At 37.9% G+C, this 22,622-nt stretch overlaps 2 protein-coding genes and 1 pseudogene across 4 annotated transcripts in view; 2 read left to right on the top strand and 1 right to left on the bottom strand.

Annotated features, from left to right (window-relative positions):
- The window catches only part of LOC148718312 (serine/threonine-protein kinase Nek11-like), an 11,528-nt gene extending 8,265 nt beyond the window's left edge, over window positions 1-3,263 (top strand). The window contains exons 7-11 of one of the 2 annotated variants that reach the window (XM_088741644.1): window positions 1,533-1,780; window positions 2,255-2,323; window positions 2,512-2,585; window positions 3,019-3,104; window positions 3,211-3,263. In XM_088741644.1, the coding sequence (XP_088597770.1) occupies window positions 1,533-1,581 (49 nt within the window). In that variant the 3' untranslated portion in view covers window positions 1,582-1,780; window positions 2,255-2,323; window positions 2,512-2,585; window positions 3,019-3,104; window positions 3,211-3,263. Of the gene's footprint in view, window positions 1-1,532; window positions 2,324-2,511; window positions 2,586-3,018; window positions 3,105-3,210 lie in introns of both variants that reach the window. The other variant, XM_088741643.1, reaches the window with a different exon arrangement.
- A 164-nt stretch (window positions 3,264-3,427) lies between these two features.
- On the top strand, window positions 3,428-21,901 carry LOC148718310 (uncharacterized; annotated as a pseudogene). Its single transcript, XR_015994180.1, has 22 exons — window positions 3,428-3,453; window positions 3,622-3,694; window positions 3,807-3,860; window positions 4,412-4,473; window positions 4,686-4,750; window positions 5,074-5,177; window positions 5,964-6,049; window positions 7,050-7,148; window positions 9,881-9,983; window positions 10,527-10,584; window positions 11,283-11,428; window positions 11,518-11,572; window positions 13,660-13,778; window positions 14,727-14,996; window positions 15,886-15,946; window positions 16,083-16,240; window positions 17,913-18,077; window positions 19,011-19,097; window positions 19,328-19,395; window positions 19,954-20,280; window positions 20,605-20,680; window positions 20,863-21,901. The product of XR_015994180.1 is annotated as an uncharacterized LOC148718310 (transcript).
- On the bottom strand, window positions 7,211-9,680 carry LOC148718311 (uncharacterized). Its single transcript, XM_088741634.1, has one exon. It carries the CDS (start codon window positions 8,929-8,931, stop codon window positions 7,336-7,338), a length of 1,596 nt encoding a protein of 531 aa, XP_088597760.1. The 5' UTR covers window positions 8,932-9,680; the 3' UTR covers window positions 7,211-7,335.
- Window positions 21,902-22,622: the final 721 nt, after the last annotated feature.

The following is a 22,622-nucleotide window of genomic DNA, read 5'->3' as shown; positions in this document are numbered from 1 at the left end:
CTTAAAGCATGACTGCAGTTCCTTACATTTAGATGGATTCAGCTGCAGGCGGTTCTCCTGAGACCAGGTGCTAATAAAGTCAACAGCTTGCTGAAGTGCGCTTTGTTTGGATGGTAGTACTATTTCCGAAACAGTAGTGTCGTCGGCGAATTTCCCCATAGCAAACGACCCATCAGGTAACTTAAGGTTGTTTATCAGCACCAAGAATAACCAAGGGCCAAGACGAGTCCCCTGGGGAACACCCGCAGGAACACTAAGCCAATCAGAGTAAACTCCGTTGAGCTTAACTCTTTGCTTTCTGTCCCTCAAGAAATCAATAATCCAGTTGATGGCAGTTGGCTTAATTCTGAGAGTATGAAGTTTACCAACCAAGATGTTATGGTCCACTAAGTCGAAAGCTTTGCGAAAGTCCAGTAGAGCGGTTCTTACAGATGCCCCGGTGCCGTCAGTGGCGCGCAGCCAATGATGAAACATCAAGATAAGCGTGAACATAGTGGAAGAGCCCGGGATGAAACCAAATTGACCTGGATCAATATGAGATAGCACCACGGGCTTCAGAGCTTTCTCGATAACAAAGCTCTCGGCGATCTTTGACATGGTTGATGTAAGTGAGATTGGCCGTAGATCTTTGTTAAAGTCCGAGACAATTGGCGCTTTGGGTAACAGTGGAACATCGGCCAGTTTCCATACACGAGGTATACTGACTTCAGAGAAAGAGGCGTTCAAGATGTCAGCAATGGGCACTGCCAAGATATCAGCATATTCCTTAAGGACCCAGTTTGGAATGTCATCTGGGCCACTCGCCTGAGAAGTGCTGACCTCGCGAAGCTTCCTCATGACAGATTGCTTGGTAACTACAATCGGATTATCATCATCTGCTGACACCTGTGCGCCAACTGCCAATGACGAGTAGTCTTTCATTACGCTAACAAACGCGTGGTTAATTTTTTCAGCTAAAACTGCATCTTCATATCCGAGATCTTTGTGGAGCTTGGATTTCAGATCGCGCTCAGTAGATTTAGTGGACCCACAAAGCTATTTCACTTCTTTCCACCAATTACGAGGCCTGGAAGCATGCAGGTCATCAACCTTGTTCTCGTAATAGACCCTCTGACAGCGCTTGCGCTCTCGATTCACTTTGTTTCTTAAGATCTTAAATAGGTACTGGTTCCCGGATGCGAATGCCTTCTGACGACGGGCAATTAGATGTTTGAGATGTACAGACAACCAAGGCCGGTCAGTTTCATACACCTTTGTAGAACGCCCGGGCATGATCGTGTTCAGCCCAAGGTTAATAATGTCAGTGAGAGTTCTAAGCTTAAGTTCACATGACAGATCAGGTGAGAGAAGATCAGACCAAGGCACTTGAAGAAAAAATCTGCCCACACTGGCTCTTTTACTGGTATAGAAAAAACTGAGGAGCCAAAACTGAGGAGCCAAATTTTATGCAGCCAAATGGCGCAATACAATGCTCTAGATACTATGTTATAGATACTTGCATTTCATAGTACTACAATCTTTTTCATTTTCAGGAACATTTTCCTTAAGAATAACTTTATAAAATTAGGTAGGTGTAAGTAGAGTTTGTGTCAAGAATATTTTTTTACTGACAACACAAGATGCTACGCACAAGAGCCCAGCCAGTGGCAGAGTGCATACGGATTGTTGAATCATTCGTTCTGTCTTTGATGCTCATGTTGTAGACATATGGCAGCCTACTTTTAGATTATTCTAACAGTGAAGTGTAAGCTGAATGATGCAGAAAAGTTTACTCACTCAGGTAATTTAAATCTTGTAAATTAAGTGTGTAGAAGTGTTTAGGTCTTCTCGCACGAATTGTTCATGTTATTGTCACTTTTAAGACTCAGACACCCATTTCTCTGCAGTCGGGTATTCTGTAGCATATTTCCTTTCCATTTTTGGCTCCACAAAGGTATGTTTTGATCAAGTTTGGAATAAAAAAACCATCACCCTTCAAGGGACAGGATGCCATTTTGAATCTGTCCAAGTAGTTCGGCATACTCTTGCCTTTGTACCACCCCCCAAATATACATACACCGTGACTTTGAACAGGTAAACTTATCGGAGAGGGGAAGAAAAAGTGTTTAATCCAGGTTTAATGCATTAATTAATGTATAACAAAGTGAGTGAGTGATTTGTAATTGAAATTTGCCTCCAAACTCTAAACCCATAGCATGACTTATGTCATACCATGAGGTTAAAATGATGAACCGTAAATTTATCTGTTTACCAGCTGTTTTGCAGAAGAAACATCTGGACAGGTATCACACTCATGTTAGATGTGGATTCTCAAAAATCTGAGGTAAGTGGTGGTGTTCCCACTAAAAGAGATCTGTAGATTACGTTCGATTAAAATGATGAATAATTATACGAATTAAAGTTATTTCAAAATGCTTTTGCTCTAGAGCAGCCCACAACAAAGTCTATATGATTGTACATCTAACATATCAAATAACCTTACTACTCAATTTGTTCATGAATTTATTATAGCAACTTAATGAAGATCTGAGAACAAACAAACTTCAACTTGATGACAAAGGAGCTTTAATAGCATAGCACTGGAGGTTTGTACTCTGATAGTTGTAGGTTAATGACATTTAACCCTTTGCACCCCAAAATTAATTTTGGTATTCTCTGCATTCTTCTGTACTTTATTTACAGTATTGACAATCAGGACCTTCTTAATTTGGTGATTATTTCCTTTATTCTTATGCCTTCTATATCTTATTTAAATTAGAAACCAGTTACTCTATCTAAGGGGTTAAAGAGTTAAAACATAATATTTTATTGCTTTGTAAATAAAATCTTAAAACGTTGATTATGTACACAAACTGTGGTTGAGAATGAAATTCCAGTTAAGAGAAAAGATGCAGCAGCATGGGATTAGTAGAGTGTTACTTGTTACCAGTTATATCATCCCTTTAATTTTGAGTTTTATCTTCAGAAAGTAAGGAATAATTAACAACATAAGTTGTGTTGATTCCTCTCTTTGAGCAGAGTACTTCTTCTGGAGAATTGCTGCCATCAGCTCATGAACTGTCACCAATGGAAGAGTTCTTTGTCATGCCTCAGTTGGAGGAACTGTAAGTTATTAGTTTGTTTGTTAAGGTCCCTATTTTTCCTTCATTTAAATTTAATACATGAAGTTTGATTCTAATGTGATCACTATTTTGAATTCATGATTTGCAGACCACCATTGTCCCTCGTGTCGGTTTGGATGTTCTCCAGGCAGACTTTGGGCAGATGCTGGATCCTAAGGCTGTGGAACAGAAGGTAAATGGTTTCAAAAAAGGGTTTAGTTGATTATTCCTTTGGTTTAGTTCACTGTGAATCAGAGCTCAATTGTTTATTCTGTTTTCTGTGTTTACTTTATACAGACAGTAAACATCACAAATCATACAAAGGGAAAAATCACGTGCATGTGGATGAAACGTGAAAACTTGTACTTTTTAGATCATTAACAATTGTTGTTTGCCCATCTCTAGTTTGAGACCTATAATTTAAATTGCAAATAAATGTTACATTGTGATTTCTTCTTGTGTTATGTTTTTCTCCTTTTTGTCTGATAGACACAACAAGGAATATTTTCTCTTTCCCCAGATGAAGCAGACATCCTCCCTCTAAAGACTGCATCATTCCGAGTGACATTTAGACCAGAAAGTTATTTGATACTGTCAGTAAACACTGTCTATGCTTCTTTCATTCACTTGGACTTGGTTCATTTTTGCCTTTACTGTCTGATTCTGTTTACAGTTCAATTTGTAATTCTAATTTTTTTTTAATAGAATGCTGCTAATCAGGTTTTTAGTGCTGACCTGGAGTGTTATACATTTTATAAGGTGAGGGATTTATTTCCTGTGCTGGTGTACCTGTTAAGAAGCCTAAATTTTTTCCAAGCTCATAACAACCATTTATTTATTTGTCATGAATTCAAAGTTTCTGATTCAAATTGTTGATTTTGAGATAGCAAACTGCAGTTCTAGTTCAGTACCCATATAACTGATTTTCATTTGATAAATAGAATTTACTCCTTGTTTCCTTTGTACTTGCTTCAAACACTTCACACCTCAGCAATGGAAGTTATCACTCAGAATGAAGAAATGCATGTCCTTGCTATTACTTTTTATTGCAATTTTCCAGGGGATTATTCCCTTAAATACACACCCCCCTCCCTCCGCTTCTGTCGAAAAGGGGACACCCATGGTGTCACAATCAGAGGCTAGGAATTGTGGTAAAAAATCTTATTCTTTGTCAGGCAATTAACTTGAGAGTTCTGATAGTGTCATTAAGATGTTTTTTGACGTTTAATTCTCTGCCTATCAGGTGAAGTATGCCCTTGATATTGAGTCACACCAATAGTTATTATAATATTATTTGTATTTTGGAACAGAGTATGAGAGATTATCGACTGGTTGAAGTGTCCTCCCTGGTGTCTTTCGCTCAGTGCTACAGGTTTGTGCTGAAATTAACTTTAATAAGTAATTTGAACTGAACTCTGTTTATGGTTAGATTCAACGATACAGGGCTTTAGTTCTGTTTTTGTTTCCATATTCTGTTATTAGCTTAAGTGTTTTGATGTTACATCTAGAATTTTCATTGATGAAACATCAATGAATCCAAGTTCCTTGTTTCACCGAAAAAAATTGATTGGATTTTATTTTTAGGACTCACATTTGCAATGCGGACTGAATCATTTATCCCCAGAAGTCAATGAGATGTACAACAGCTGGTAAGTGATAATTTAGCCATTCACACCAAAGCTAAAACACACGTTAAAGCTGTTTTTTCAAGCATGGTTTGATATGTTTTCCCCATTGAAGATTCTCAAACTGATTATTCAGGTCAACCTAATTTTAAGAAAACATTTTGCTTGTGTAAATGGGACAAATGCTTCACTACACTACCCTTGTTAGAATAATGCTGTTCCTGAACTAATGGATAGAAACAGTTTTAGTCCACCATAATGTATTACTAGGTGGTGCCAGTATGATTGTATTCTGTTAGTTGACAAAGCATATGATTAGTAACTTGTTCCTTTTTTGGAATGTTTAGGTCTTTCCAGCCACTACTGTGGATGGCATGTCCTACAGAACACTGCTGTTGACCAGCAATGGGCAGAATCCGATCCATTTTGCATTTGATGACAATCTGTTAAGGTGGTTACAAAACAAATTGTAAGATTTTATCTTTATTTTTCTACCTTGGGTCTGGAACAAGTATGGTTGAAACTAGAGGAGAAATAAGTTAGAGCAGTCTGTAAGAAACCAATGGAAGTGGGAACCTTAGCAAAAATTAAATTAAATAATAACTTCTTACCAATCTGCAAGCATAAGGGCTGTACTGGGAAAGATTCACCTGAGGTTGTGACAGTACAGCCGAGCCCAGCAAAGTGTGTACAAAAATAACAGCGGGCCAATAATTCCTGGTGTGGCTTTAGAGCAAGTGAGGTTAGTCAGTAGTTTAGTGTGTGGCAATCATACCACACTGCTTATTTTGAATTTGCAGGCTTTTGCAAACAAAAATACATGGCTTATGACACAGCACTACATACAATCAAATGCAATTTTTGTTTAGCAAGTGACATTTATTTTGTAACATGTGATATATGAAACTTTGTACTGAGTACTTTACAACTTTGTTTGGGAAATAAGCCTTGTTGGATCAGCAGAGATTCCATCTCTAAAACTCAATAATCAGGTTGTAATCTTAGGACATTTTCGATTGAACCATTACTCTTTGATTTGAATCCATAATGGCATGGTTATCAATTATGAATAGCTCCTTGTTATATTTTGACTAAGATTTACCAATCCATTAGATACTGCTTTGAAATCAATCTTAATTTAAGTATCTCTGTTGTTTTAATAAGAGTAAAAAGTTCATGTTAAGTGGAAAACCAGGTGATTTGTTATATCTGATTGTAAATTTTTGGGGTTTTACAGGGAACTGTTAATTTCAAACCAACCTGTTTAGGTACAGCATCAACAAGGCTGTTTGAGGTCAAGAACGCTTCCAGGATTGCACTGAGGTGTGTTCAATGTTCTCAACCTTCCTAAGTGTCAAACTAAGGCCACCTTCCCTTTCCCCATCAATTAAAATTTATCATTTTTCCTAGAATGAGGAATCTAGTAATGTCAGTCCCTTTTATCATGAACCCCTGGCTCAGGAGATCTGGGCAACCGGCAACCACTCCCTGTGTACCTGACATAAAATAAATTATCCTTATACATAAGAATATTAATGATTACTGATATGTGACGATCAATTCAAAACTTCAATGTCCCCTCCCTCCCTACAGAATAACCATCATCTGAATGGAAGCGGAAGCGGTAGCGGGTTGAACCTTGCATGACTGGGGTGGGTGGGAAATTTGTAGAGATGTGTCCAGTCTCTCCAGCAGAATACAAGTGTTATATCCTTAAATATCAATGTATTTAAGGTAAATACTTCACTAGGTTTTATAGCTTGGCCAATGTGTAGAAAGCGATGGTCACTGTTTTTTTCTTGAGAAAAAAATGGGCACATTTGAACCCTTTTTTTTTTCCCTTCTCAGGAATTTGAAGAAAGCAGTTATCAAAAGTTCAAATGTCAGGGGTTGGGGGGGGGGGAAGGGGCAGAGATGCTGAAGCTTTGAATTGATTGATGCAGTACTGTAATATAATGTAATTGTAATGTCAACAAACCTTATTTTACCCATCAGGTTTGCATGGAAAACCCTGGACCTCACTTAAAAAGTCTTAGCATTGATCCCTCTAAAGGAATCATTCTACCCAATGAAACTCGGGTGGGCATTTTAAGTGTACTGCAAATTTTTTTCTAAATTGTTAATTGTCTTTTAGGATCCCCTGTAAATTGTTACAGGGTCTCTAGTAAAACAAAACATTTTTGATGGTATACTGGTCTTATATACACGTCAGTTATTCTCATAAATTATATCTTCAATCAGGTTTTACATATTTGATAGAACTAATTGTTACACTGTCATAAGCCCTGTGTTGTAAATAATTCCTTATTATCTTACATTATAGGCTCACACCATCAGCTTTAACTCTCATAAAGAAGAAAAATAGGTGATTAAGACAAAACTCGATCACTGTCAAAGGATTGCAGGCAGATGCCCAGCAACAGTAAGGATTGTCATTTTCCTATCACAAGTTAATTTAATTATAATGCAACCATTCATTTTTTAGAAAAAACCAGGAAAGATTTATTACTCGACGTTTCGGGGTCATCGTGACTCCATTATCAAGAGACTAGTTTAAAAACATGCAAATAAGGAAAGGTACAAGAATAGCATAAATTAGACTGAATGGCTTAAACAAACACCTTGGCGCGGATGGAATCCGTTTGCACGTTCAGTGTTGGCTTACGCATGCGAATATACAACATTTCATTAACAAGGCAATCAAATTTGCCGTTACATTTCGTGATGACGTTGAATTGCTCGATCAAGCGTTCAGGCATTTCACTATTGTGCTGGAGGTGGTAGTGTTTGTAGATAGAAGATGATTTCCTTGTGTGCCCTTCTACGCGCTCGTGTAAGTGACCACGAGTATAGCCCACATACCCTGCATCACACAGGTTACATTTAAATTCATAAACGATACATTGTTGGTTAACAATAGGGGGCTTAATTTCGTGTTGCTTAAGCTGTTGATCGAGCTTAGGGCTAACGAACACTGGTTGGACAGTCACGTTTAACTTCGAGCTTAGACTGTTCAGTTGTTGTTTAACATGATTAGCTGACGACTGGTCCTTGAAGGGTAACACTAATCTCACAGTCTCCGATGGTACGTCTGGAGATGGACAGGGTTCTGCAGATGAAATCCTTCTCTCAACGAACCGCTTGATTGTAGTTTCAACCAGTGGCTTTGGGTATTTCAAGTTATGAAAAACCCCTCTAAGGCGGTCACATTCCTCGGAGAAGAAAGACCAGTTAGAAGATAATCGATAAGCACGATCCACCATGGTGTTAACTAGGCTGCGCTTGTACTTAATGTCAACATGACTCTGGAAATGCAGAAGGAGACCCGTGTTGGTTCTTTTGATGTAGACCTTGCTCTCAATCTTTGGTGCACGGTTAAGCAGTTCAGTTCCTAGAAAGGGAAGGGATCCTTCCCGTTCGACTTCCATGGTAAACTGGAGGGAGGGATGGGTAGAGTTAAGGGTGTCTAGAAACTGGCCAGCGGTCACCCTATCAGGCATTATGGTCAGGGTGTCATCGACGTACCTCCGGTAATAGCGCGGAAGTTGACCGTGTCGTTCGAGGTTTTCCTCAATCGAGCACATGAAGACGTTAGCCAGCAACGGTCCAAGGGGAGAACCCATAGCGACTCCATCTGTCTGCTCATATAAAGCACCGTCAAACTGGAAAAGCTGGTTTTTCGTAGCTGCTCGGAGGAGGTCGATTAGGTCCGCTTTAGAGATGTTCAAGCTGTGCGTCTCGTTGAACCAATCCTGGGCAAAGGCTTTTTCAGCTAAGATCTGTATTGTTTCCTCCAATGGTACATTTGTAAACAATGAGATGACGTCATAGGAAACTAAAATTTCGCCGTTCCTGATCTCGAAGCCTCGTACTTCATCAGCAAAGCGGAATGTGTCTGTCACTGTATATTGGTTGCACGACAGGGGTTTCAATTTGTCGTCAAGCCATTTCGCTAGCGAGTAATTGTAGGTGTTAGTAACAGAGAGTATTGGCCGCACGGCCAACTGTTCTTTATGTGTCTTCGGCAAGCCATACAAGTGTGCGAGTCTGGACCCTTTCGGGCGGAGAGTGTCAGCAATGGATTTCGGTAGAATCTTTCGAACGAGAGTTTCCAACTCCCTTTCTTTCTGAAGGAGAGGGTGGTAATACTTAGGAGGTCGTCCTCTGGTTCTCGGTCTCTCGATTCGTCGACTCGGGTTTTTCATAACTTGAAATACCCAAAGCCACTGGTTGAAACTACAATCAAGCGGTTCGTTGAGAGAAGGATTTCATCTGCAGAACCCTGTCCATCTCCAGACGTACCATCGGAGACTGTGAGATTAGTGTTACCCTTCAAGGACCAGTCGTCAGCTAATCATGTTAAACAACAACTGAACAGTCTAAGCTCGAAGTTAAACGTGACTGTCCAACCAGTGTTCGTTAGCCCTAAGCTCGATCAACAGCTTAAGCAACACGAAATTAAGCCCCCTATTGTTAACCAACAATGTATCGTTTATGAATTTAAATGTAACCTGTGTGATGCAGGGTATGTGGGCTATACTCGTGGTCACTTACACGAGCGCGTAGAAGGGCACACAAGGAAATCATCTTCTATCTACAAACACTACCACCTCCAGCACAATAGTGAAATGCCTGAACGCTTGATCGAGCAATTCAACGTCATCACGAAATGTAACGGCAAATTTGATTGCCTTGTTAATGAAATGTTGTATATTCGCATGCGTAAGCCAACACTGAACGTGCAAACGGATTCCATCCGCGCCAAGGTGTTTGTTTAAGCCGTTCAGTCTAATTCATGCTATTCTTGTACCTTTCCTTATTTGCATGTTTTTAAACTAGTCTCTTGATAATGGAGTCACGATGACCCCCAAACGTTGAGTAATAAATCTTTCCTGGTTTTTTCTATGCCTTTGCTTTAGCAAATCCCTGCTGATCATTCATTTTTTAAGGTAATTATTTGTTGCATGTGAATCTATGTATTACCAACTGAAGGGACTCGATTGCATTGTTCTCTGTTTGCAATATTTGTGAACTGAATATTTCTCTGTATATTCTTCTTGTATCTGCACTTGTGTTTATTAATTCCTTTGACAACTGCTCACTGGTATGTGATCTTTATTTAAAATGTATTTTGTTCGTATTCTTTTATTTCAGGTATCATTTACTCCACAGAATCCTGGTTTATACTCAGTGGATTATCTGGAAGTTATAGCTCTTGGAGCTACCAATTGTTCAGTTATAAAATGCACTGGAATAGGTAAAGGTAGTGATATGTTTGTGCTTTCATAGGCTCTAACAGCTCATAAACTCAGAAGACTAGTATAAAATGATTAAATAAATTATATATTCAGAGAAATGTCATCATTTGATGTTTATCATAAGGATGTGTTTAATTTATTTTAGGGTGACTTGAAAGGCTTTATAAGGTAGTCCATGCATAGAAAAAAGTTGAGATGGCAAAAATTACATTTGCCTAAAAGTAATGGAGTCTCTAATTGGCCACAGAATTGTTTATAATGGGGTTGAGGTTCTGAGAGCCCAGTGTCATAGACCTGAGTACCCCTCCACTCTTTCTTCAGTCAACAGTAATCTCACATCAATCATGGACATTGTGAACCACACTTACTCTCTAATCAAGGAAGTTCCTGTTGAAAAATGTTCAAGTTTTTCTTAATTTCAATCTGTTCTTTAGGGCCTGAAGTTGGTCTTGACTCTGACTATCTTGATATGGGAGTTGTAGAATCTAGCAAGTTTTCAGCTAAAAGTTTCAAGGTTGTTAACAATTCAGATGTTCCTGCAGCTTTTCAGGTCAAACACTTCTGGATTTACTCTCTTTATTTAACAATTATTCATGAAAGGTAAATAATTGTTTTGGTGTAATTGTTCAGTTACTTCCAAAAGAAATTGGTTATCTCCTTCAGGAACATTACTTCATTTTCCCTTGGTGCAAGGTCAGCTCCTTTGAGCACTAAATCATGTTTAACTTAGTGTTTTCTATGATATCTGGGAGATTAACAAGTTCCATGATAAGGGAATGACATCACCATAAGACTAGTACTAGAGAAAAAAGATCAAGTCCAATTTGATAATTAGTTAATTATGAGCAAAAATAACCAAAAAAATATTCACTGAGTCCCTGTTGCCTTTGAAATCTTTTGAAAATCTGGTAATCTATCTGGTGCTTATTATGTAAGCATAATTGCTATGGATAAAGGTCACTTATCTTAAGAAATTCCCATGTTTACAAAGTTTAACAGATGCTTCCACCTTCAGAATGCAAAAAAAATCAGCTCATGTCTTTTGTTAGATGTTTTTTCCCTCCGACCTGTTTTTCACCTCTGGCTAAGTCCATTGGAGGGAGATCGCTATAGGGCTACTTATAATTATAATTTACAGATAAACTACAGGTCTCGTTTTCCAATTGGTGTCATATTCTTCATAATGGCAGTGTTATGGAAAAGAAATTGTTTTAGATAATAACTTGATATCAACAGATAAACCTTTAGCTTAAACACTTAATTGTTTGTTCTTATGTAATAATTTTTGCTTTTGTTAGCTCATGATTGATTGTAGTCAAAGTGTCTTCAAGCTGGAATCAACTTGTGGTCTGTTACCTGGCAAGGGTTCCCAGGGCATAATTGTACGCTTTTCTCCAACAAATCCAATTACTACAGGAGACTAACTTGTCTTGTGCAAAACCAGGTCAGTGTTAGTATTAAACTGGTAATATTTTCTGTTAGTTTAAACTGTAATCTTCCTAAAAAAATTTTGTATTCATCTGATTTTTTCAGGATCCATTGTTTGTTGATTTGTTTGGGACTTGTCATACAGAACAAGTGAAACCAGGTACATTCAATGTCAATGTTGATAATCCACTCCATCTTTAATACCCATGGTGAGTAACCAACTAAGACAGAATTTTTCCCTACAATATCAATACTATCAAGCAGAAAAGCAGGGGAATGTTAGTTGATCCACAACTAAATTATCAGTAGTAACATAATAAGAACTGTATGGCGGGCAGTAAAGAGAATTACTAAAACTAGATATTGGAAATGGAATGGTTAATGTTTAAACAATTGCAATTGACTTTGAATTAATTCAAATGAGCATGAAACTCAGTCTTACATTTCTCCATCATATTTACTTTACGTGATATGACTATCACGACAAAATGGACGCACTAGTTAACGACAAACGAACCTACGAAGAACTCAAACGTGACCCAACTCCTGCCCTTCAACGCAAACTCAACAGTAAACTACTGACACTCAAGAAAACGAACGCCTTTGACAACCAACGGTACTATCGACTGAGGTGCTCGGTACCAGAGCCACCGAAACTCTACGGTTTGCCGAAACTACACAAACCTGGTTTCCCGATGCGACCTATTGTTTCTTTCTGTGGCTCTCCCACATACCAACTATCCAAGTACCTGACGACAATACTACAACCGCTAACCGACAAATCCAGACATAAACTACAATCCACTGAAGACTTCATTAACGCTACCAAGACTGTTCAGATACCTGACGACTACAAACTAGTGTCATTTGATGTGAAATCACTGTTCACAAGTATTCCACTTCAATTAGCATTACAATGCACTGAGACTGCAATCCGAAAATCTACCGAACCACTACCGCTACTGACAAACGACATCATGGACTTGTTAAACATTTGCCTAACGTCTACTTACTTTCAGTACAACGGTAAACACTACAAACAGTTACACGGCACTGCCATGGGGTCTCCAGTTTCTGTTGTTATAGCAGAAATTGTGATGCAGAACATCGAGGAATGCGCCCTTTTGACTTGCCGACAAACGATACCGCTTTGGTTACGTTACGTTGACGACACATTCACCGCCGTTCGACACGACGAAATTGACGCATTCCACAACCACCTTAACGAACAAAACACTGACATACAGTTTACCTGAGAAGTTGAAGAAAATGGCAAACTTCCTTTTCTAGACTGCCTGGTAAGCCACAACGACAACTCATTACGAACGACAGTTTACAGGAAACCGACACACACCGACAGATTACTAGACGAGTCATCCTACAACCCTACATCACACAAAGCCACAACTATCAGAACTCTAACACGACGCGCACAACTAGTATGTGACTCGACAGACAGCTTATCCGACGAGAACAAATACCTTCACCGTGTTTTTACGAAGAACAACTACAACAACGACTTCATCGGACGAAACACTCACCGACCCACTACCACTACCGAAACAAACGACACCGCAACCCCTACGACTACAGCAACCATACTGTACATAAAAGGTATGTCTGAAAACATCTCGCGCATCTTACTACCCTTCAATATCCGCGTCGCCCGCAAACCCATCACCACACTACGTCAGTTACTAACCAACGTTAAAGACAAAGACAAACCGAGGAACAGACAGGGAACGATTTATAAGATCAATTGTTCCGACTGCCAAGCCTCCTACATCGGTGAGACTGGCAGAAACCTCACAACAAGACTGACTGAACACAGACGGGCGACGAGGAAAGGTGATGTCAGCAATCACATTGCTGAACACCATCGACTTACCAACCACAACATTGACTGGGACTCTGCGCAATGCCTAACCTACAGCACTGACTATTTTCAACGACTGACTCTGGAAAGCTGGTTTACTAACTTAGAACAGACTCCCCTAAACAGATGTCAACAACTACCCGCCCCATACAAACGACTCATTCACGACATAAACATCACAAACGACCGAAAAAGAACAACCTAGCTTTACCAACAGACCAAAACAGACCAATCACGAACGACTTACGTCACTTGAGTCTTACAGCCAATAACATCACGGCAAAACCAACTGATCATTTCACACGAACTGGAATAAGAACATTCTACTGACAACAATCACTCACTTGACTCTGATGATGACTTCCGCACAGGTTGTCGAAACGTCAGTCACTGCCACCGACAACAGTCCTTCTCAGGACTACACTCACCCGGACGATCAGACTACACCTTCATATTTACTTTATGATAACAAGTAGGCTTCTGGATGGAGGTACTAGACAATTACCATAATATGTATCATGAAAAAATCAAAGGCTCCTTAGAGCAACCTCGTGGTATGAATTTTTGGTGCCCTTGACGTAACCTGCGATCTGGCTTTCTTTGGAAAGTTTTTTTGATCGTGGGCAACACGTGCTGGCCCAATTATTGTGTTTGTACTTTGTAAGCGTTTTGATGGAGAAAAATTGTCGTAAATTGTGAATTTGTGAAGAATTAGTTAAGATACCAGCAGCTACAAGATAAAATCAACGAAGTTTGGTGTTAACCAATTTGCAGTAAGCTTAAGCTCACTTCATATTTGCGGTGTTTAGGTCTTCACGCACAAAATTTACAAGGAAATATGCAGCAGCAAGAGGGGAGAATTAACCTTCAGATCTTGAGAGTTAAAGTTTTTAAGATATTTAGGCTTCGATTTTGTTCAGAAGAGTTCATACACGATTTACTCAGTTGATAAAATAAAATAAAAGACAATTCTGTGTTTCAAAAGATTTGTACATTGTACAGGTGGAAGAACAATAGGACACGTAGTCCCCAACTAGGTTCATCCACCTAAACCCAACCCACCCATCCCACCCCGGGGAAGGACATCCATCACACAGTAATCTCGTGCGTCTCCTACCCCTCCTGCAGGAGATGGGACCTCCATTAATTTTATTTGTCCCTATCTGAGAAGACTAGAATATCTAACCACTTCTTGATGTTATAGAAGGGAAGCATAATTCTTCTCAATTATTTTAAGACCTTGAGTGTTGGTCCGGCCGTGGCTTGAACCCTTGACCTCCCACACAACTGTCCAGCGCTCTATCCATTGAGCTAACTGGGAGGCGGTCAGTGTAAGTGGCACCAAGCTTTTGTAACCATCCGGTCAGTCTTAAAAGATCGATATGATGATGATTTGTTGACAGAAATATTGATAATGGCTCTATCTTTTTTCTTTAAGGAAGCCGGGGAGTTTACAGTGAAATTACATGATGTACTTGAAGCCCACAAAGCAGTCATGAATTATAAGTTGTCAATGGATGAAGAAAAAAATTCAATTTCTAGGTTATGCACTCCTTATAACACGTTTTTGTTACATTGCAATGCTGTGGACTTTGCTGATGTCCTTCACAGAGTCAAAACATGTTTAATCACGGACAGTAATGTCAAAGACATGCTTCAAATTTTGCAACAGTTTTTTGTCACTGGAAAGCCAAAGACACAGCTAGAGGTGAGAAATTAAAGAGCTGTCTAGAGGTTACAAACATTATAAGGTCAACATCAAGGTTTTAAGTTTTTCAACACGCTAAGTCGGGAAATTCAATACTCTGAAAGCATCAGCTTGTTTATCAAAGGCTTTAAAAAATTCTTCTTTGAATTTTTAGTTTATAAATATATTCTTTGCTAAGCTATATACACACCTTTTCTTTTTTTTTTTTTTTTCTTTCTTTTTCTTTTTAACTTAATCTAAATTTTCATTCAGCACCTTTGATTTGTATGGTTTATCCTCTAGTTAAATAAGGAAGCCTATACTTAGTAAGCCCCCAGCTTCTAATCGGCTTCCTTGCTGTTACCTAGCTCTTCAGTTCCTTTGATTTTGAAGTTAATTTAGTTAGAATAGTTCATTTTATCTTTGATGTATCATAAATTTTGTATTCGGTTAATTTTTTTACTGGTAATGGCAAACTAAAATGAATGAATGAACGAATGAACAATGATAATCATTAATTATAGTAGAAAACATATTTATGAAATGCTTTAGGTATGAAATAATCCCTAACCCTTTAATTTGACCCTTACATGTGATTACCATCTAATTTCTCCTTACAGTATCACCCTGAATCACACGTTAAGGTCATGAGAATAGAGGAAATGATCACCATCTTTATTGTTAAAAAAATTCTCCTTGTAAGCACCTTAGGAAATGTATAGAGAACAGTATGGAGAATATGCAGGTGTAAAGGATTAGTAGTGGTGACTTTTGTTAGTATAGACACTGACTAAAGTTTTCCTTCAGTCATGTAATTTAGCTAATTAAAAGTGTTACTGTAAACTTCAAGAATGAAATGGTTAATTCATTAATTTGTTAATTCAAACATTGCATGAAACATTTCTTCCAGCAACAAATTCTTCAGCTGATGGTTGGAAACAGAACAGTGCTCTGCTCCACAGAGAGAGAAGGTAGGTCACCCTTAAAATCAACTGAGTTTCATCATATCACGAACTTTACAGCACAAGTATTAACTATTGTCTAAACTTGCAACTTTTTTTACATTGCTCCTTTTCACATATCTTTCTAACTCTTCTGTGAACACAGATGGTCAATACTCACTATCTGAGAAAACAGTTGATACGTTCCTGGAGCAAGATGTGCCAGTACATGTGCTTGATGACCTGGTACTAAAACAATCTCCAGAGTACAGGAACCCCAATCCTCCTCTATCTCATTCATTTTCACAAGAATCGTTCACGCAGGTAATTTTAAACATCGAGAAACTAGCTCTGAAATTCAGAGAATCCCTTCACTGGCTTCAGAAAATTCATATTTGTTTGGTCCTTTGCATCAATGGGAATGGTCTAGTAGAGTGGTTTTGAGGTTGAAATAAGTGGGGAAAAAGAGGTAAGAGGGATTAAAAGAGTCGCTGTCAGGCTCTGCAGCTTCTCTTGTGGCTATGTTGCCCAATCATGGAGTGGCATTGGTGTCCACAGAAGCTGCAGGGGTGGGAGTGGCCAGTGGGTGTGTAAGTTTGGGGTCGTTTTCAGCATTGGCAAAATATAAGTTATGAACTACTAAGTGAGTATAATTTAACCTCTAGCATATAAAATGTGGATAATTCAATGAAAAAATGAAATCACTATAATTAATTACCAATTGTTGGAATGCCATGGTCTCAATTTTGGCCACTGTGAAAATTATGTTAATCACTGTGTATTGTCTGCTAATGAGGAAAGTTTTCTGAGAAAACTTAGTAAAATACTTCTGTGTTTTTTATAACCATGATTAAAACAGAGATTTGTGTTAAATGATCAAAGAAACTGGTGTTATCACGGAAATCTTCATCCCCCTGGGTAATCTAGTATTTTAAAAAAAGAAAAACAGGAGTAAAGGAACATATATGTTAGACACAATGAAAATATATGAAGTTCATATATTAAGAACTGCGGTATTAGATACATATGATGCACGATCCTCGCAGTAGATAGCGCTATTTAAGCAATAGCGAAAATCATACATATCTAATACCGCAGTTCAAAATATATGAACTTCATATATTTTCATTGTATCTGATTTATCACTTTCACGGGTTTATTACGAATCAACTTAACGGCTTGCTCCCAGTTGGCTTGTTAGCTCAATTGGTAAGAGCGCTGCACTAGTATCGCAGAGGTCAGTTGTTCGAATCCCGTACAGGCCTGATTTTTTTCAGGTCTGATTTTCGCTATTGCTTAAATAGCGCTATCTACTGCGAAGATCGTGCATCATACGAACATATATGTTGTACTTAATTAGTACATACAGTCCCAAACCACCTTCAGCTATTGTTAGTACAGTTTGGTTGAAAGCTGGATTGTTCAGTCCTGAGCTAAATAGCCATCTTCTCAGTGCTGATTTCTCTGAGGGACAGCCTTATACACATCGGCAACGTTGTTCAATAGACTCCCGATAGCAACAAAAAACGTTTTAGAACATAATGTTTTTTGCCATAGTGCTAAGAAACATTTGTTTGCTAAATATTGGTCTTTAATCCACATAATATGTATTGTATATTTTAATATCTCACGATAAGTTACATTGATTAATTTTATTATTGTTATTATACTTTTAATTAGTTACTACATATATATGTATATATACTTAGATTAGATTAGTATTGTTACAGAAGAAGAACCTCTTAATTGTTGGAATCTGTAATAAATCAAAATAAATCAAAATAATAATAAATAAATGAAAAAAAAATCTGAACTAGTGTGAAGTTAGGCATACCCTGTGAGCAGAGCCTTTTCTACTTTTCTTCTTCTTTTCTTCTTTTTAATCGATTCGAGGACAGGTTAAAAAGGCTCTGCTCGCAGGGTAAGTTAGGCATGGTCTTGACTTAACAAGTGATCTGTTGATTTGTTAATCTTGTACATGTTGTTTTGAAAACAGGATCAATTGCTGAAAGTTTATCGAGTTACCTCAGGCTTCTAGTGAATTAGAGAGATGAACTAGCTTTGTCTCAGGCCATCCATATCCCTCGCAGGGACTTGGCTCATAAACAATTTACAGTATTGAGGAAAGTTGCAGGGGGAAAAAAAGATGCCTATGTTTCAGGTACCACTCAATTTCAGGTGTTTCATTAAGGACTGGGCACTGAGCAAATTGACTGGTTTTAAGGAAGTTTTTGCCCACCTGATTTGACCATATAGAGGAAAGTTTATCTTATAAAGAAGTTAAGTCCAAAGAGTTTTGCCTGCCTGTGAAAACCAGTTGCCCCCTTGCTAAAAACTTAGATGAAACCCCTGCAATTTTTTTTACAGTGAATATTATCATGAAAATTCTGCAATTATGAACTGCTATCAGCAAATGACAGTTATCAAAAAAGTTGCTGTGAAGACCACACATGCGTAAAATATTTCTGGCTAAGCCACTTTTAAATAGACACATAAGTTAAATAGGGTGTGGGCTATACATTAGCAAAGTGTTTTCAAAGAGTGGAATCAATCACTATTAGACTAAGAGTGTTGCAATTGTAAGAGTCAAAATTTTCAATTCATTTGGAAAATTATCCCTTGGTGTTTGAGAGGCAATTCTGGCGTGTTGAAAGAGTCTGGAGGGTGAAACAAGAGGTGGCAGCTCAGTTATTTTTCAAGCATTTAAATCATGATGTTGATATTCTTGCATGCATGTATATCATTGCATTCATCATCATCAGTTTATGTCATCATGGAGGACAGGTAACAAAGCAAAAGCTGTAATCTTTCAATCCATATTACTGGAGTTCTTAGATACTTCCTAAACCAATTTCCTCATTCCAAGAAGTTGCTGTGACAATGTATACCTCCTATCTGTGGCTGATCCTGCCTTGCTTCTCAATAGATTGGCTCCTTGATAAACAACTGTGAGATAGGATTGAGCTGTATTCTAAAATGTATATAGTCTGATCCAGTGGTGAAAAAACAATTTTTTTTCTCATCATTATCCTTAGCAGTTGGAGGATAATATTACACAGTTTTCTCTAGTTTTCTTTCCTTCCCATGCCAACAGACAGCTGTCTCGTTTATTCTGAGGATACGATTGGGTGGAAAGAGTTATGCACCAATTGATGACAACCCACTTCTTCCATTAACTAAGGTATATATCAGTATATCAAAATTTATTATTCCCTTTAGTGTACCAAATAGAATTTTTATAAATATATTTCAGCTGTTAGTAGGTGTCAGGTCATTTTACCACAAGAGAGAATCTTTACTAAGCCAAAGAGTTCTTTGCAGCCCAGTTGGTGTAGACTTTTCTGTCCCATACTCATGGCTAATGTTTAATAACTTCCTTCATCTGTGGTTTTCAACAATTTGTTTTTACAGGGTCTTGGAGAGTTTGTGACCTTTTTCCAAAAGTTACAAACTGTCTGTGAAGAAACAGCAGATGCAAAGTAAGATAGCTGTAGATACATATTGTACACTATTTTAATTTAAGAACATGATCATTTCTGCAAAGGAAGGTTTTAAAACCAAGATCAATTTTTTTCTTCCACCAAACTCTCAGTGATAAAAATTAGAAAACTGTTGCATCTAGATTCTGAGGCAGACCCAGGGGTGGTTTGGGTGGTTCAGTCCAACCCCCAAAATTGTCCCTCAAAATGCTGGAAATCATGTTTCCGAAGACCTAATTTTCAAAATCTCCTGGGGGAGCATGCCCTTGGACAATCAACGAACCAGCCCCTTGACTAAATCTTGGATGCATCCCAGTCAGATTAAGGTTGTTTTACAAGCTAATCATGGGAAAAATCCTATTATTTTGTTGAGCACCTTTCATTGGATGGGGTACTTCCGAAAGAAAAGCATGCACAAAGGAGTCTAACCAGTTAAAAGGATTGTCACAGTACTGCAGTGAAAAAATTAAATACAGTTGACTGAGTGGTGAGATTGTCCAAAGTGATTGGCATGTTTGGATAAACCCTGTGAAAATAAGGTGTCTGCTTATCTTTCAGAACTGCTGTCTTAAGAATCATGAACATGCTCAAAGCAAGCATTATTAAATCCAAAGAAAAGGTTTTTACAAATGAAAGTATTGCCAAAACTGTGGAATCTCTGAAAGAAAAGGTGGAACAACTAAGCTGCAAAATATGTGATGGTGGCCAAGCAAAGTCATCCATGGCAGGAATGAATGTGTATTTCCTGATTCAGGCTGTATTAGATGAGCATGACTAGAAAAGTTGTCTCCAAGAATATGAAACAAGGGACTTGAGGTGTGCTCTGATGACACCAGAAATACCTCGTGGAAGATCAAAATTACGATCTACACTTAGTCAGTTCAGGTAAGGTGGAACAGTATTGAAAAACTCTGGGACTTTTAGACATCGCATGGTAAGCTCTAAGCTAGCTTAGTAGTAGACCAGCTGGCACTGGTGCAGATGTTGTCACTCTCTCGTCTTCCTAGCAAGAAATTTTCCTGGCACCAAGTGGAGAGACAATTTGTCTCTCCACTTTAACAGAATAAATCAGTAGGTAGTAATTTCTGCATCAAGAAAACCTTGGCAAGTTGTATGCAACCCCAGTTTTGCCTGTGAGGTACAATTCTAAGTAAATTTTTATTGTCCTAAGAGAAGTTTTAAGTGACATGATTAATTTTTTCTTGCTAGAACACCTGATTCGGAGTCTTCAGAAGGAGCTGTCATACCACACAAGGATCAGCCACCAAAACACAAACCTGAAAAGGTAAGATACTGGTAAACCGTCCAGTGAATTTAATCAAGGTGAAATCTAAGTAAAGACACTTTTTATTTTATTATTTTGTTCAAAGAGGGTTATCTTAATTAATGCACCAGCAAATTATATGTTATGTTTCCTCAAGGTGCATCTTAGAAAAGCTTATATTAATTTTTTCCTTTTTCTTGTAGACACCATTTGAAAGCTATAGAAAAGTGTGTGGCGATATGAGCTGGGCCAAACCTGCCTTCAACATTCTGATAGGACTAAGTTCAGCTAACAAAAGAGACCTGATGAGTGCTGCCATAAGCAATGATACTTTAACATCTCGTAAGGAATGTGGCAATAAATCTTATGTTGAGGATACATCCAAATGTCACACCAAGGAAAGAACTTTAACAGAAACTATGTATGACAAAGAGAACATCTCAACTGGCAACAAAACCATTAAATATGTAGCAAAACCACCACCCAAACGCATGCTCCTTGAGAAGGACATCACCATGCAAAAGAGCACAAAATGCAAAACTAGTGGAAAAACATTGTTCAAAAGAAAAAAGATTCCATTACTTCAAGGGCAAAAACAGCTCACCAATTTTTTTTTAGGTGATACGTATTACTGACAATTACATCACAACATTTGATTCATTTTCATGCATTTTTTTATTTTTATTTTTACATTACTATGCCAAGAGCATCATGATTGAATTTTAACACATACCAGATTGCACTGATTTGTATAACTTGGGACCATTGTCACCCCTAGAGAATTATTATTACTTTAACTACCAGTCAGAGATATCATTGCAGAACTATTTATTATTTTTATATGATTAATCTTTGGCCAAAGCCAAGCAGAACAGAATTATTCTCTATAAAAACAAAATTATTTTCAAGTACAAAATTAAATGGTTGTTATTTTAACCCTTTAATTCTTACGAGTAACTGGGAGAGAATTTCTCCTTACAATATCAAATAAATACAGTATCAAGAAGTGATGAGAATAAAGGAAAATATCAGTTGGGGGATAAATAGTTGATCCAACACTGAATTCTCCAAACTGACATCATCAGGATCTATGCAGAGGAAAGTAGAGAGAATTACTAGTTTAAAGGAATCTTGGGAAATAAAGGGTTAAGGGTGCATTATGTATTAATTTTACATCTAGAAAAAAATCCCTGCTGGTGCAAACTTTTTGTGGTGTGATTAAAATATTTATTTTTTACTGCAGATCGCAAAACATAACCTTTCACAGTGGCTAACACAAAGCTTTACACAACTAAATGGGCCCATTATAGCTGCCACTTTTTTGTCAAACTTTAGCATATAAAAAGCATCAACACAATTCTAAAAGCAAACATACATGTATATCTGTTTATATAAACTATCTAAAAGACATCTTCATGAAAACCATCTTTTTCATTGCTTTAAGAATCTCATGATCATTTATCATGCATATCATTGTCCTCTCTGTTGTATATTGCACCTTGATCTCCTACTTTCAGTTGAGAACTGGGAACTCAAATAAGATTAAATATAAACACACTTTCCTTGGTGGGTAAAAATGTCAGCAACAGAGCTCAATGCATCGGATCCTCTACAGGAAAACTTTACAGAAGTACAAAGAGAGAAAGAAATCTGTTAAGCACACAGCTAGAGAAAAAATATGCAGAGAAAACTCTCTTTTGGGAAACCTCTATTCCAGGGCAAACAAATATTGGTCTCAAGTGAACAGATGCACTTTTGGCAGTTTTAGATCCATTTCTAGCCATTTCAGAAGACTTTAATTTCAAATTTTTCCGGGGGAGCATGACCCCGGCTCCCCTACCTGGTTGCTCACGCTAAAGCGTTCGCATTAGCCCCCCCAATTGAAAATCTGCTTCGCGGGCCTTGGGATTAAGAGGAAATGTAGCCAAAAATCGCACATTTTCAAAATATGGTGGCAACCTAC

This window comes from Stylophora pistillata, chromosome 12, assembly GCF_964205215.1.
Source record: "Stylophora pistillata chromosome 12, jaStyPist1.2, whole genome shotgun sequence".
NCBI lineage: Eukaryota > Metazoa > Cnidaria > Anthozoa > Scleractinia > Pocilloporidae > Stylophora > Stylophora pistillata.
The sequence above is the reverse complement of the archived record's forward strand: the minus strand, read 5'-3'. Positions and strand labels throughout refer to the sequence as shown.